General features: G+C 34.4%; 1 protein-coding gene across 1 annotated transcript; it reads right to left on the reverse strand.

The window, feature by feature from the left end:
- Positions 1–4,983: 4,983 nt before the first annotated feature.
- LOC142618046 (lycopene epsilon cyclase, chloroplastic) lies at positions 4,984–11,714 on the reverse strand. The gene is made up of 11 exons (XM_075791024.1): positions 11,219–11,714; positions 10,615–10,786; positions 10,008–10,143; positions 9,780–9,890; positions 9,591–9,693; positions 8,347–8,490; positions 8,157–8,264; positions 7,456–7,552; positions 7,245–7,373; positions 6,251–6,383; positions 4,984–5,412 (listed from the first exon to the last, which is right to left on the reverse strand). The coding sequence occupies exons 1-11, from the start codon at positions 11,519–11,521 to the stop codon at positions 5,247–5,249; spliced, it is 1,602 nt and encodes a 533-aa protein (XP_075647139.1). The 5' UTR covers positions 11,522–11,714; the 3' UTR covers positions 4,984–5,246.
- Between the last annotated feature and the right edge of the window lie 3,263 nt (positions 11,715–14,977).

A 14,977-nucleotide genomic window follows, 5' to 3' on the forward strand; every position in this document is an offset into this window, starting at 1 on the left:
GCGGATGTGTGTATTGAAAATGGCCAGCCAACTATGAAATAAGGGGAAATTCTTAGCTAGTCACTATGTCTGTACCTGCAAGGGGGGCCCAAGATACAAGTAAGGGGGGGGGGGGGCAAGTCATTTTATTTTTTAAATTAACTTGCTAAATTTTTTTTTTTTTTTTTGGACCTAGGGGGGGCCCGGGCCCCCACCTAGGTCCGTCCCTGTATATGATGATGATGATTATTATTATTATTATTATTATTATTATGAGGATAAATGACTCGGATAAGGGTATTGGGCCGTGAGCTGTGCCCAAGGACGTCAAAGAGCCCGAGGACAAACAAGTATTAGTAAAGGCAAGTAGGTTATCGGGTCAAGGACGAGAGCTGATCAGGACAAGCAGGTGATGTTGTCCGATGAGACAAACCTCCTCGGGAAACAGAGTGGAAGTCTGAAGTTCGATCACTTAACAAGTATTAGGAAGGGGACAACCATGCTTGGAAGGAGGATAAGCTTTGGAGAGAGGAGAGTCAACAAAGAATTGAGAAATATTTGGGACTAAAGCTACTACCACCGCATTGAATGCTCTGCACCCAACCAACTGACCGCATTACTATGGAGGTGATGCCTGAATAGTGACTTCTAGCCTTACAGCTACCCACAAAAGATTTGAAGAAGGTTCTAATGAGACAAGTATCAATGAGATTGGTTACTTGATCAACAAGTGGAAGGCTAAGATGAGAGGAGGGGAAGGAGTATAAAATGGAAAGGATTCCCTTACAGAAAAGGGATCAAAGAAAAACAAAGGAAAAATCCTCTTTGTAACCAAGAACTTAAGTATTTGTAGAAGTCTAAGAGATATATATAAGAACATACCATCCTCGGACTTGACTGAGGAGTGTTTTTCTTTCAACTTGTTATTATCATTCATTCCAATATTAAACTAACCTGTTGAGATTCTTACTTGACTCGTTGAACTTTCAATATTAAACCTACTCTCTAACAAATTTATTGTTGTGAGCTTGTTGGGCCATTGTCCAAGTCTATTAGGCCGTGAACCAATTTACGTCCTTACAATTATTATTATTATTATTATTATTATTATTATTATTATTATTAGAACAAACCATTCATTTAATTTAAGAATTCTAGACCCAATAAAAGTTAGCTCATGTATTCAATTAATTTAATTTTTTGAAATATTTGATAGTGTATTTGATGGGGGTGAAATGAGGGGGAGTAGAGGGAAGAGAATGGGGGTGGAAAATTATTTTATGAAACGGTCTCATGAGATATCACTCTGTAGAGTTGAGAATTTATATTCCTCCTTGTTAGGATGGGGAAGGATTCCTGATGAATTTTTATCTACTTTCAATTTTGTCCAAAATGAATATTTAGAATAAAACTTTATAAATGAATTGATATACTTTTATATTTTTTTATATATATATTATCGTTTCTTCTTATTTCCACCTTCCAACCAAACAAGCAGAGAGATCTATTCATCTTCTTCTCGAAGAAAACAAACAAATCAAAAATAAAATAAAAAGGTGGGGACTCTCAAACTCCCTTTTCTTCCCTTTTAATTTTTAAAACATCCAAGGTAAAGGGATGTCTACTATATTCTCCACTCCTCTCCACTACCCCTTTATTATCTGCTCATCTCATCTCCCCCCAAACTTCCAACATATTTTCCTTTATTTTTCTAATGTGGGTCTTGTAACACTTCTTAAAACATCTCTTTTATTTGCTGACAAAGACAATCATAATGTCTTCCTCCTCTCTTTTGATATGGGAGATGCAATGCTTCTTTTTAAAACTTTTTCACTCCTTTTTCTTTAATGTGGGACTTGCATATTCCTTAATTATTTATATTTTATTATTTATGGTATTATCATGGTCTAACCTCCTATTGAACTCCAATCCGACCTTGAACCTTGAACCTTGAACCTCTCATTTTTTTCATTTCTTTTAGCAATCTTATTTTTTAAAACATTGAACACAACTTAGTTTTCTATAATAGTCTAGATAACCAATAATTATTTCACGTATCAATTATATTCATTCTCCTTATCACAAATCACAATATGTGGGTCATATCCATCATGAGAGACACAATCTAGAAGAGAGAAGATGCATATATTCAAAGCATAAGATACTTTCATGTATGTAATGTCCTAAGCCATTTGGTTACCATTGTGTTTGGTGAGCAAGATCCTAGCTATTTTAAGGGGATTCATGTCCCATTTAGCCTACAAAAACTTCAATTCTATTAAGGCAATTTTCTTGGATGTAATTAAAGTTATTTTGTAACGCCCTTGAATTCGGTGTTTCAAATAGCTTTTGCATTTGGTTGTACAAGCAGCCTAATTCTCGTTACAAAAAAAATTATGTAAATTATTTTCTATTAATGTGTGCTTTGTCATGGGTTTGTAACTTTTCGAGATCTATCCAGTACCAAGCAATAGAATGTAGTTAATCCTTCCAATAACATTATATTATAAATAAAAAAATCAAACGTAGTGATAAGTTAATATTCTCATATTTTTTTTAAATGTTTAACGATGTTTGGAAATTTGGGAAGAGGGAAAAGTAGACGGGTATAGATGGAAAGGAGAGGTGCAAACTGCAAAGGGGAATAGTTACTTTTTCCCCTTATTTGGATGTTTTAAACTCAAGTCAAAAATACAAATTACACATGCTAACTTTGTCCTTCAATTGATGATTCTCACCCATGTAGTGCAATAGTTTTTTACTGCAGGTCCCTCTTCAGAAGTTTGAAGAAGCTCGTATCAATTATATTTACCACGAATGGAATCGTATCAATACCCCATACCATCAAATCCTCCCAGTCAGTTTTAACATCGTTCACTAAGCAAGACCTCAAAACAGCACTCCACGTCCTTTTTGTAAACAAGTAAATAAAAAATAATTTTTATCTTCACTGCGTCCTCGACAAAAGTAGCATAGAGTATCCCAGTAAATCCCCATTCCCAGCATTCTTTTTTTGGTACTCAACTTGTTTTTTATTGCCAACCATCCTTTGAAGAAATGTCAAAGGATATAAAGAGGAAACCATAGCAGTTTCCAAAATTGTTCCCAAAATTAGCAATTGACCACACTGCCTTGTCCCTTTCTGTCAGCTCAACCAAAAATGGTTACTCCAAAGTTTAAAGTGTGAACAACTTATTTTGTTGAAACTGAAAACTTTTTATTAACTATTAAAAAAAATGTAAAAGTTAGCTGAAATAGTACAAGGAGATCTATAAATAGTAGCAAAAATAAGATAAATAGTAAAATAAATTAGCAAGAATAATCAATGCCAAATACACATTTTGAACGGAGAGTAGTCCTCTAACCTAGCAAGCCTCCAAGACCAGCTCCTATTGCTTTTAAGTGTTAACTATATTAACTTCCTCAAAGCACTAGCAACATCATAGATGACTCTAAAAACCTACTTTTGGTAAAGAGCACCAGCTGTCATGATAGAGGAAGATATGGGAGCCTTACCCAACTTTAAAGCTTAGGAACTCTCTAGCAACAACCCCTTAATTTCAATTGCTTCCTCGATCCCCATCTATAAGTCTATGGAGCTTTGGCAGTCCAAAATTTTTTATCTTTTAGCAAATTTCCATGCACCCATGTCACCCAAAGATGCCAAATATGCTTCTACACAGCTACTTAGCCTACTTTACCTTCTGTCCTCTTTATTACTAAATCACCTTCCCTTTTAAGGGTGCAAAGTTGCTTCCATGACACCTCAAAGTTACCGCTGCTACCCTCCTGAACTTTCCAAAGAAAAAGAAATGAATTGAACTTTTGTTCATTGGTTTTAGAAACTTTTTTGGGAAGTATAATGTTGGAGCAATAATGTTGAATACTATGCAGGGCTGATCGGAAAAGTTTGAGCCTCCCAAGCCCAACAAAAGAAAGTTTATTGACTGTCCAAGATGATATTGTTGCAATAATCTTGTCAATTAAAGGCCTGCATTGCAATCAGTAGCAATGACATCATGAGAGATGAGAGGAAGCCTCAACTATCTCATTGGCAAGGAGCCTTTTTTGAATTGTAAAAAAATTGGCCTCTTTCGTAATTCAAAATGATGCTCAAATCATTGGGTTATATATATATATAAACAAAACTTATGTGCAGTACCTTAGGTGTTATTCCTTAGATTTCCCTCTTAAAATTCTGCTATATGACCACTTAACTAAAAAATACACTTTCATCTCATGTGAAAAAAGCATCATGACAAAATCTTACGAAGAAAACCTAAAGAACAGCACCTAAGTACTGTACCTACCTAAGTCATGCCTTATATATATATATATGATGTTAAATTTGATTGGTTGATCCATGATCTTAACATAGACAGGCATGTGTAGGATAATCAAAGATCAATTTTAATTGGTCTGTAAAAAGATTAATTAATTTTAATTAAAAAACAAAAATCCTATTGGTGATAATTGTTTAATTATGGTAGTTATGTGAGCATACAATTATTCCATGTGAGATTCTCCACCCAAAAAAAAAAATGATTCCATGTGGGTAATGTTCTTTTTTGATGAATTCAATTAATTAAATATACATAAATATAATCAATTAGATTTTGATTATACTTATGTATATTTAATTAATTAGAGTTTTTTTGAGAAATTAATTAGATTTTCAATAGTACAATTAATCAATCTAATTATAGTTGCAATAGTATTTATCTTGTTTAATTGAATAACGTATTTATATTGTTAAATTAATAAATCTAATCGAAATTCGAAAGGGAAACTAGCAATGCCACTATGCCGCACAATCTACTAGTTCACTTTCATCTAATTGCATTGCATATGGCATCTCTAAAACTATTTCTGAAATAATAGGAGCACATTTTTTTTTTCCTTAATAAGAAAGCCGAAAGCTCAAAAAAATAAAAAATAAGATAAAATAAGCCGAAAGCTCCAGCAAGGCAGGGAAGCATTACAGAAGCTAAAGAGAGAGCGAGAGAGAGAGACATTGTAATTCTACTTTCATGAACAAAAAGCACAAAAATCCAACATCTGCAGCTTGAGATTTGGGTACAAAATAGCCAACAACCACATCATCGTGCTCAGACTATAGGAGAGACTAGAGGAGGTAGGATAGGACAGACACAGGTGTATGTATATACAAATACCTAGTAATTATCAAAAGTGGGTGGGCTCCTAGTGTTGTCTAAATTGTTTTCTTTAACAGACCTAACAAGGGGAAAAAAATAAGAGGATACAAACTATACTGTAAGATAGGTTCTTATCATGGTTGCTCCAGTGGGATCAGAAAGAAGATGTCTGACAAGGGACATTCTCAGATCATTTGGTGCTATAACAAACATATAGAGGGCAAACAATGCAAGGTCTGCCGAGGAGAGAGTGGAGCCGAGAAATCCCTGCCACATCCTGCAAGGAAATCATATCATCAATTATTTCATACCCCATTAGAAATTAATAAGCCAATCAAGCATATCTTCAACAATAGCTTTCTTGTATTTTAAGCTGTAACTATCAGAAAGACAGTTAAAGTTGCCATTTCTCTGTCCTATTTAGTCAGTATCTTTCACCAACATTTACTGATGTCCTATCTTAAAGAAGCCTTTGTAGTATAATAATACTAACTAGTTAATTACAAAAATAAGATAAGCACATTATAGCATTTGATCTAGACAGTCCCTCAGAAGTCCTTGAATACACATTTATTGCTGTCATCACTTGCATTGCAAGTTAACCTAATAAACCAACTGTACCATTACTGGTCCGTGTTCACTAACATAACTTCCCACCGTTTAAAAGAAAGAACCACCGATCATCCCTGTGACTATCATTCCACTACCACCCACAATCACAATGAAGCTGTCCCTTCGAGCTGATCTTTAAAACCATAAAATGCGCAAGAACCTATTAAAGTTCACAATAATCAATCTATTGGCTTCACAGCCTTACTCCTTTTAAAAAGGATTGTCTAACAACTCTGAATTATAGAGTATGGAAAGAAGCGACAACCATCTCCTTTCTGTAGGCTTGGAACAGGATTTTTATAGCCAACTCCAAAGAACCAAGAGCACAAGATTTGTCGAGTCCCTTGCACATGCAACACACATAAGTGCACGCATGCACATGCGCACACACACACAAACATACGTATATATTCCTAGTCACTGTTACTTTTGTCATCAATTGAGACATCTACATCATTGTACTTGTAATATACCACACAAATGATAGAGAAAAATGATCATACCAACTGGGTAAGCGGAAGAAAGTATGAAAGAATGTCCTGATGCCCTCAATATCCAGTTGCAGTATCAGCGCTAATCCAAAGAGAAAGAATGCCCTTTGGCGTTTTCTTTCTTGTGGCCAAAGGGAGTTCCAAGCTGAAATAGAAAATATAAATAAAGAAAGTGCAAATTATGAATCACTGCCCAGAAAAGAAAGAACATCAAACAAGCTTAATTTATGAATTAGTCACTTGATGACTAAGATAACCAATTGTTTGCCTAATATGTACAGCAAACAGTGCTCACAATGAGTGCAAGTTTACAAGCTTTATATAATGGAAAATTTTCAAATGAAGAGAAGAAAAAACATATCATATCAGAGAGATGGACTTCCTTTTAGAAGTGCAATTCTAAGTGAAAGTAGGATAGACAATTCAGTGATTTACTAAGACACTGCGTGAGTAAACATGCTTCTCAGGGTCAGATCCATGTATAAAATGCAGCCAATCACCATCATATAATAATAAGTTATTCAAGGGATTTTATAAAAAAAATTTGGCCCAAAGAACTGCACATGTGAGGTATCCCTCTAGGAAGTAGAAGGTATACTGCAATCAATAGCCTCTCCAAGCACCAACTGGAAGGCTGGGAACTGAAAAACAAGAATTGCTAAAAACAATCACAAAAGGGACAAAATTTCTTTGAGACCTTAACAATCTCCTGAAATGAGGCCCAAAACCAGTTGAATCTTCATAAAAAATATCTTGAAGGTGTAATTGTTAACCAAAGTAAGAAAATGTAATTAAAAATCAAGCTAAAAGTAGTTTTTCCATACATATTAATAATAAACATATGTGGGTGTGTATGCTATATGCAGATATGCCAATGTTTCGATTGCTGAGATATGAATTTTACAATTAAATAAAGAATATGTTGGGTACTTATAATTGAATATCTGATGCAAATAAGTATCCAGGAAAAAGAAAAACCCAAAAAAATAAATCTCCATGTACATACCTTGCATCGAGATATTCTCATTAAACTTTATACGAGTAAGGGTATCCTTAGAACGAGCCTGCTTCAAAATATTTGCAATTACAGAAGCATATTTTGGAGCTTCTGACAAAGATCTCACAACAGAATAACCTGTTAAGTGAAGGTAGAAATATAAGCCCATTCATTTTGAATAGATCAAAAATGGAATTGTCTAATTCATTTATTTCCTTACCTGTGGCTGGATGCACCATGCTGGCAGCAGCACCAAATGCAAGGTTCTTTTGCTCTGTATTTGGTAAGGATCCACCAACTGGGATATAAGACCATTCCTGAATATCAAAATAAAGGTAAAATTATGCCCTCAATCCTATTTTAGTTGATAATTCTGCAATCTTGAGAGTACTATTTGGTAGTAGATGCATGAATGTTGATATGTAAAGCAGGAATATTGCCTAATACAAACGTACTTTTTAGTAAACATTAGTGCCAAGTGCAGCATAAATCCTCATCAGAATGCTTCTTAAAGTGCCTCTTATTAGAATGTTTTTCAAAATATGTTAATAAAGTTTATATGAAACCACAAGTGATATGGGAGATAGAATGTGATTCCTTGTGATGTAAATTCCACAAAATCCCTTTGAGCTAGTATATGCTTTAGCTAGAATAAGTGAACTTCTTTTACAAAAGTGCAAATCTTTATACACCTTTGGGGTTGAAACACACTACCACACATATAAAGACAGAAAAAAGATTAAAAAATGCAACAAGCATTATGCCCAGGTTCTTTTAACAAACAGATGATGAAGATATGATTGGTCCACTATATGGCAGAGGCAAGAATCCTTGTAATGGCAGTAGATAAAAGGAAAAGATAAAGATGACCATTCATTAAATAAAAATTATGAGCATCAGAGTTTGGCCACAAATATTAACCTCTTCATAAGTTTTTATAATTCGGATCCCCATTGTCTGTAACCTTGAAAAGAGTTTTTTCTTCAACAAACCGAAAGGCATAGCTTCTTTTGAAGCCAGACAAGTTTCCTGCAATTAATTTTCTCCAAATATCTTACACATAATTCTGATAAGTTATGCAACAAACAAAACTGAAATACATTGAGTAAACCTCAAAGAACACTCTTGTTGGAGACATGGGCATGGCATAAAGAAATGTTGGATATTCTGCTTCTAAACATGGAACTTTCTGTTTCATGTAGTCCCTATAGTCCATGAAAACCATGAGGCCAGGATCATATGGATTATTTTCGACCTGAAATGTTAAGAATTGACAGAATTATTGCAACTGCAAAGAAGAAACCAAACTTATTATCTTGTTGTGAATAAGACAGAGTACAGTATTATGGGAATAATTCATATACAAGTCAAGATTTTCTTCCCAATTTTTTGTAAAACACATGAAGTGTAAAATACAATTCCTTCTTGAGAGAAGGGAATTCACACAATTGCACGACTTGCAGGCAAACACCCACGACTTCAGGGACGGAACTAGGATTCAAACCTGAGGGGGTCCAAAGCTTAAAACAAATTTTTTTATGAAAATAAAAACTAATATCTATTTCATATTCAACAAAATACTACATATAAAATAAATGTTTCTTAAACATTTGATATTATAAAAATGTCAACAAAGTATAACATATAAAATAAGTATTTCTTAAACATTTCAACACATTTATCAATATGAAACTCGACGTTATTTCATATTCAACAAAATACTACATATAAAATAAGTGTTTCTTAAACATTTGATATTATAAAAATGTCAACAAAGTATAACATATAAAATAAGTATTTCTTAAACATTTCAACACATTTATCAAAATGGAACTTGACACTATTTCGGAAGAGATCCAAAGATATATATATTTAAGGGTAAATCTTAATTTTTCAAATTACATATGTATACCAGCTTTTTTTTTATTTTTAAATTGGGGGTATTAGGACCAAAATTTAAAATTTCATCACATATATATACACTAACTTTTTTTTTTTTGGGGGGGTGGGGGGCAATGGCCCCCCCTGCCCTAGTGTAGGTCCATCCATTACGACTTGTATGGTTTAGGATACAATGAAGAGAAAGATTTGTTTTTTATACTGTAATAATGATGTAGCGATATTGATATCACTGACCACCATAATGCAAGCAACCAGTCAATCAGATCATCTAGATATGTAAATCATCCTAACATATATGATTTTCCATACAGCATTTCAAGAAATGTGGGAAATGAGAAAAGCAGAACTAAGAAAACCAAGTTATAAGACACGAGGAACTTTCTGTAACAAGAAGATCGATGCAAAAAGCTGCATTGAATATAATGGCTTAAATGCTATAATCTACATTCCTACCTCAACCTCCACACCGTAAGCTGTTTGGACAGACACCTTTGGACCACCCACCTCATACTGCAACAATTTCCCTGATGCTGCTCCTGACGCAACAGTAGCAAGCCTATAATACCGCATTAGAAGCTTGAAACAGGGTAAAACAGATTAATTAGAGATCTTCATTGAAACGAAAAGAATATCTCATTGTACCTGCAGGGAATAACAATATCGCGTTCACAGGCTACAAGACTGTGGCCATTACTAGCTTCGGCAATCCTTTCCACTCTGGAGCAAAGATATGAAACACCTGACTCGACACACCTAGGAGAAATTAATATAAATCATACATCTATAAAACACCATATCCACAAGCACCAAGGAGTAGAAACATAACAAATAATAGAAATCATAGCGAGGAGAAATTGCAACCTGTCTTACCTTCTTAATAACTCCTCATGGAGCAAATGTCGACTTACACGTCCATAGGCACGACCAATCAGAATGGGATCATTGTCATCAAGATATAAAATTGTATCCTGCCAAACGTGCTCAATACACCCTTCAAGTCCAAGATCTGAAAATAGAATAAAGTGGGTTCAAATTAGATATGGATGCGAAGCAGAGTTCCGATTTTTTTTCTCCAAAACTTGATGGACTTTCAACACCATATAGAGTTTTCTGGTAACATGAATGCACTAGTCTCTTAGATTGGGAGCGAATAACAAATACCAGCTTAATTTAAAGAAACCAGTCAAATGTTCACTGGTTCAGCAAGGGCTCATCTACACACAGCTAGCTAAATTTAAAATCAAAAGACAAACCTTACATTCTGCGTGACAAAAGAAAACATAAAAAGGCTGTGATAGGAACTGAATATGGTAGATAGATAAGATTAAGCTTCGAACAAAACAACACACAAAGATTTGGTTATAAGTAAACGTACATTAAGACAGTAGCATATTACACTAGTTCCCTACTAGAAAAGGAATAGCTTACAAATAGTATTACTGAAACTGGTTTTGTTTTCTTAGAACAAAAATGATACCTTTAAATTCATCCTCCCACACGCCATAATTATTCGTAAAAGGGAGGTCTGGACCAATGAGTCCAACTTTGAGTCCTACCTTGGCTGACTCTGCAGCCAGAGCAAGCCCAGCTGGACCGCAACCAATCACGACCAAATCCAGTACATTCTCCCCAACGGATATAGGTGCTAACTGCAAAAATAGTTCATAGTAACACAAAATTGATGAGGCAAAATTCCAACATTTCAGAAGTGAGTCAAAAAGATTCAACATATTGCTACAACTATTAATTCATAAAAAAAATAATAATAATAAATAAAAAACAGTGTATATACATGGCAAAGAGCACACTTAATTTGTTGAATAGATGAAACTTACCCGACCCATGTGAAATTTGTACAAGATATTTTCACTGTGTCATAACGTGATTTTATCTAGTACTTACACTACATGTAGGATCAAGATTAATTTATTTACAACCTAGTTGCTTGCAATCCAAGTAAGACACTAAATAAAACGAACCTGATTAAAAATGATATCAACCTTAACTAGGATTAGGCTATCTCACAGTTTTCGAAGCAACTTAAGCTTATAACATAGGAGAAGTGGTAATATTTATATAACCTTATCAGCGAGTTTAGATTGCTTATCCATGAGCTTGTTTTGCTGCATTTGTACAAAGAGGAGCTCGGACCCACCACCTTTTACATAATCTTCCTGATCAGCAAAACCTTCTTTGAAATTCACAGCCACACATCTCTCACTCCCTGTACTGGCCGCTCTTACTCTCACATAATGCCGGCACAAACCACACCGACGAAATGGGCCTTGTTTTCTACTTAGCGTGATTCTCTGCGACGGAATAGTAGGCCAAAACGACACCCCCATTGCCGCAAAGTTCCGAGCACCAAGGCCAACACACTCCATCTTTGATTTCCTTTTTTTCTCTCTCTCTCTCTCTCTCTCTCTCTCTCTCTCTGTTTCTTCAAGAGCCCGGCATTTAAGCTCTTTATTTATAGAAAAAATTTGTTGGGGTTGAGTAGTTTTATGAGAGTAAAGAATCGTAATAGCAAAAAGCAGAGTCTCTCTGAGTCTGACACTCTTTTCTTTTTTTTTTTTTCTCTTTGAGAGAAAATGGGGATAGGGAAGGGTGGTATATATGGTCAAATTTAATTTGCTGAGCTGTACAACTGTAATCCACAGGATGCCACGTGGAAAGATAGGATTGCTTGGGGGTTTTGAAAAAGCTACCCCTTATCAAAAACGAGTCGTTTGTTTCTTTCTTTCGAGTTTCCACTGTGTTCCGGACCCGAAAAACACGTGTTGATGTTTGTTTCTCGTGCGTGCCGCGTGCGTTGTAGACTTGGCAGGAACTAGGCAGTCGCATTAGTTGTCAAGTACCGACGAAGGAAACGACCATTAGAGCAATGATATTTGACGACATTTTTTTTTTAATTTATTGAGTCGGTAAGTATATAATAGTTCTCATCTGAGCTGCATCACTTAATTGGTTAAGTTAATAGACATCAAATTTTTTGTGCTACACTTTCCCACAACAATTATGCTTCAAGTCATATTTCTTTCATTACATAATTGTATATGCTTTGGGTATCACTAATGGAGTGGTGGCCCTAATGCAATTTTTTGTGTCTAAAGACTTTCTCGAGACAATTGTGCTACAAGTCACTTACCAATGTCCTTTACAATGTTGTGCTTCAAGTCGTATTTTGTCATTATATAATTGTCTATGCTTCAGGCGCCACTAATGAAGTGACTGTTTTAATGCAATAATTATCTCATACATTAAATATATGCATTGGACTAAAAAATTTCTTATGAGACCATCTCATAAGATACATTCTCGCATTAGAGAGAGGGGAATCATATATATAATACATGAGATAGCTTCTCGATTTAAGGTATGATATGAAGTATTTGGTTCATTTTTGTTTTTTATAATGAATGGGAGAGAAGAGAATGACTCAAACCTAATTGCTAGAATAAATAAAGCTATGTTAGCAAGTTACAAGACTCTTGCATGTTTGAAAGAATATTTTTAAAAACAAAAAAAATTAATAGTTTATTTAGTTAGTAGTAATTTTATAAAAATCATAATTTTGATTAAATGGTCATTAAAGTCTCTACAATTATTGTGCCATTGAATAACATGTCATCCGGCATAATTGATTGACATGTATTACTTAAACAAATTAAAACTTGTCACGTAACATTATTAGTTCATATCACCCTATATTTAGGGTCCGTTTGGATACCGCTTATTTTGCTAAAAACTAAAAACTAAAAATACTGTAACAAAATAATTTTTAAATGTGTAAATAATACCGTAGGACCCATTTTTAATGAAAAAGTTGCAAAAAAAAGAAGTTTGTGGGTCCCGTGAACAATGCACGGGACCCACTGGTTTGACACATTTTAGTGCAAAATTTGGACATTGTAAGAGGTAGTGTTAAAAAAGAAATTTGTGGGTCCCGTGAATAGTGCACAAGACCCACTGGTGTGACACATTTTAGTGCAAAATTTGGACGTGATAAGAGGTAGTGGGTCCCGTGCATAGTGCAGCAGGTTTGTGTCCCACGTTCACGTGCTTCTCAATTAAAAAAAAAAGGCGTGAAACGCCAGAAACGCAGACGCAACAATTTTAATCGGCACCCAAACAGGTACTTAATGATTATTTTCTTACATGTCAAGGTTATGTGCTTGAGTAAAGATACCTATTTCATCGTTGTGTAATTCACCGGTTTTGGGATTCAACTTTTATAATATATTATAAATAGATAGATAGATAGATTATGTCATTGAATAACATGCCATCTTGCATAATTGGCTAAAATGTATTACTTAACCAAATGGAGAAAACTTAGGTACAATATCTTAGGTGTTGTTCCTTAGGTTTCTCTCTTAAGATTAACTATGTAGCTACTTAACTAAAAAATACACTTACATTCCATGAGAAAAAATCTACATCCCAGAATCTTAAAAGGAAAACTTATGGAACAGTATATAAATACTGTACTTAAGTCTTGCCCTAACCAAATTAAAACTTGCCACATAGCATTATTAGTTCATATCAACCTACATTTAAAAACTATTTTGTTACGTGTCAAGGTTATGTGCTACAATAAAGGTACATGTGTCATCATTGTGTGATCCACTAGTTTTGGAATTTAACTTTTATAATATATTATAAATAGATAGATAGATAGATTATGTCATTGAATAACATATCAACTTGCATAATTGGCTAAAATGTATTACTTAACTAAATTGAAACTTGCCACATGGCATTATTAGACCATATCAACCAACATTTAATAACTATTTTGTTACATGTCAAGGTTATGTGCTTCAATTAAAGTACATGTGTCATCGTTGTGTGATCCACTAGTTGTGGGATTTAACTTTTATAATACATTATAGATAGATAGATTGTGCCATTGAATAACATGTCATCTGGCATAATTGGCTAACATGTATCACTTAAACTTATTGAAACTGGCCGCATAACATTATTGGTCCATATCACCCTACATTTGATGATTATTTTGTTACGTGTCAAAGTTATGTGCTTCAGTAAAGGTACATGTGTCATTGTTGTTGTTTAGGGGCCTTTTTCGGTTGCTCGGCCACATGTGGTCCTTTGAAGGGGTGACCTTGCTAGGCTCGGGTTGCATCCAGAACTCAACATTGGGCCACGTGGTCCAATGGCTACTGGCTTATTTTTAAGCCTACAAAACCATTAAAGCCAAAGTCTAAGAATCATGATAGTGATCGAATAAATATACAATATGCGTTTGATATGATAGCTTTGATTAGTAGTTATAATAACAGTTGAAATAAAGTAGAGGTAAAGAAATCATGTACTCAATGATGTAAATTTAAAGATATGGAAGCAAAGTCACTTATCTTTGTATGGTTTATAGCTCCAACTGTGTAGCATCAGTGAGCTAATAAGATTCTAGCAGAATGCCAGCGGTAGAGGCTAGTTAAGCTTGCCACTCTTCTCATGCATTTAAATTAGTTTAAGCCTTAGTTAATAGTTGTAATAGTAGTTGGAATAAAGTGATATGTATTTAAATGTGAAGTAATCATGTACTAAATTATGTAAATTTGAAGATATAGAAGCAAAGTCACTTATCTTTATATGGTTTGTAGCCCCAGCTGTATAGCTTCTGTGAATTGATAATATCCCAACAGAGTAACCCCAGTGATAAAAAGGCAGTTTGCCATAATTTCAAGATTAAAGGGAAAAAAATTGGTGCAACTGGAGGGAGAAAGAGTATATCCAACTATGTGTAGGGGCTGGTTAAGCTTGCCCCTTTTATTATGCACTTAAATGAGTTTTTTCCCTTGGCAATGCTCTTT

Source organism: Castanea sativa, chromosome 1 (assembly GCF_040712315.1).
Source record: "Castanea sativa cultivar Marrone di Chiusa Pesio chromosome 1, ASM4071231v1".
Taxonomy (NCBI): domain Eukaryota; kingdom Viridiplantae; phylum Streptophyta; class Magnoliopsida; order Fagales; family Fagaceae; genus Castanea; species Castanea sativa.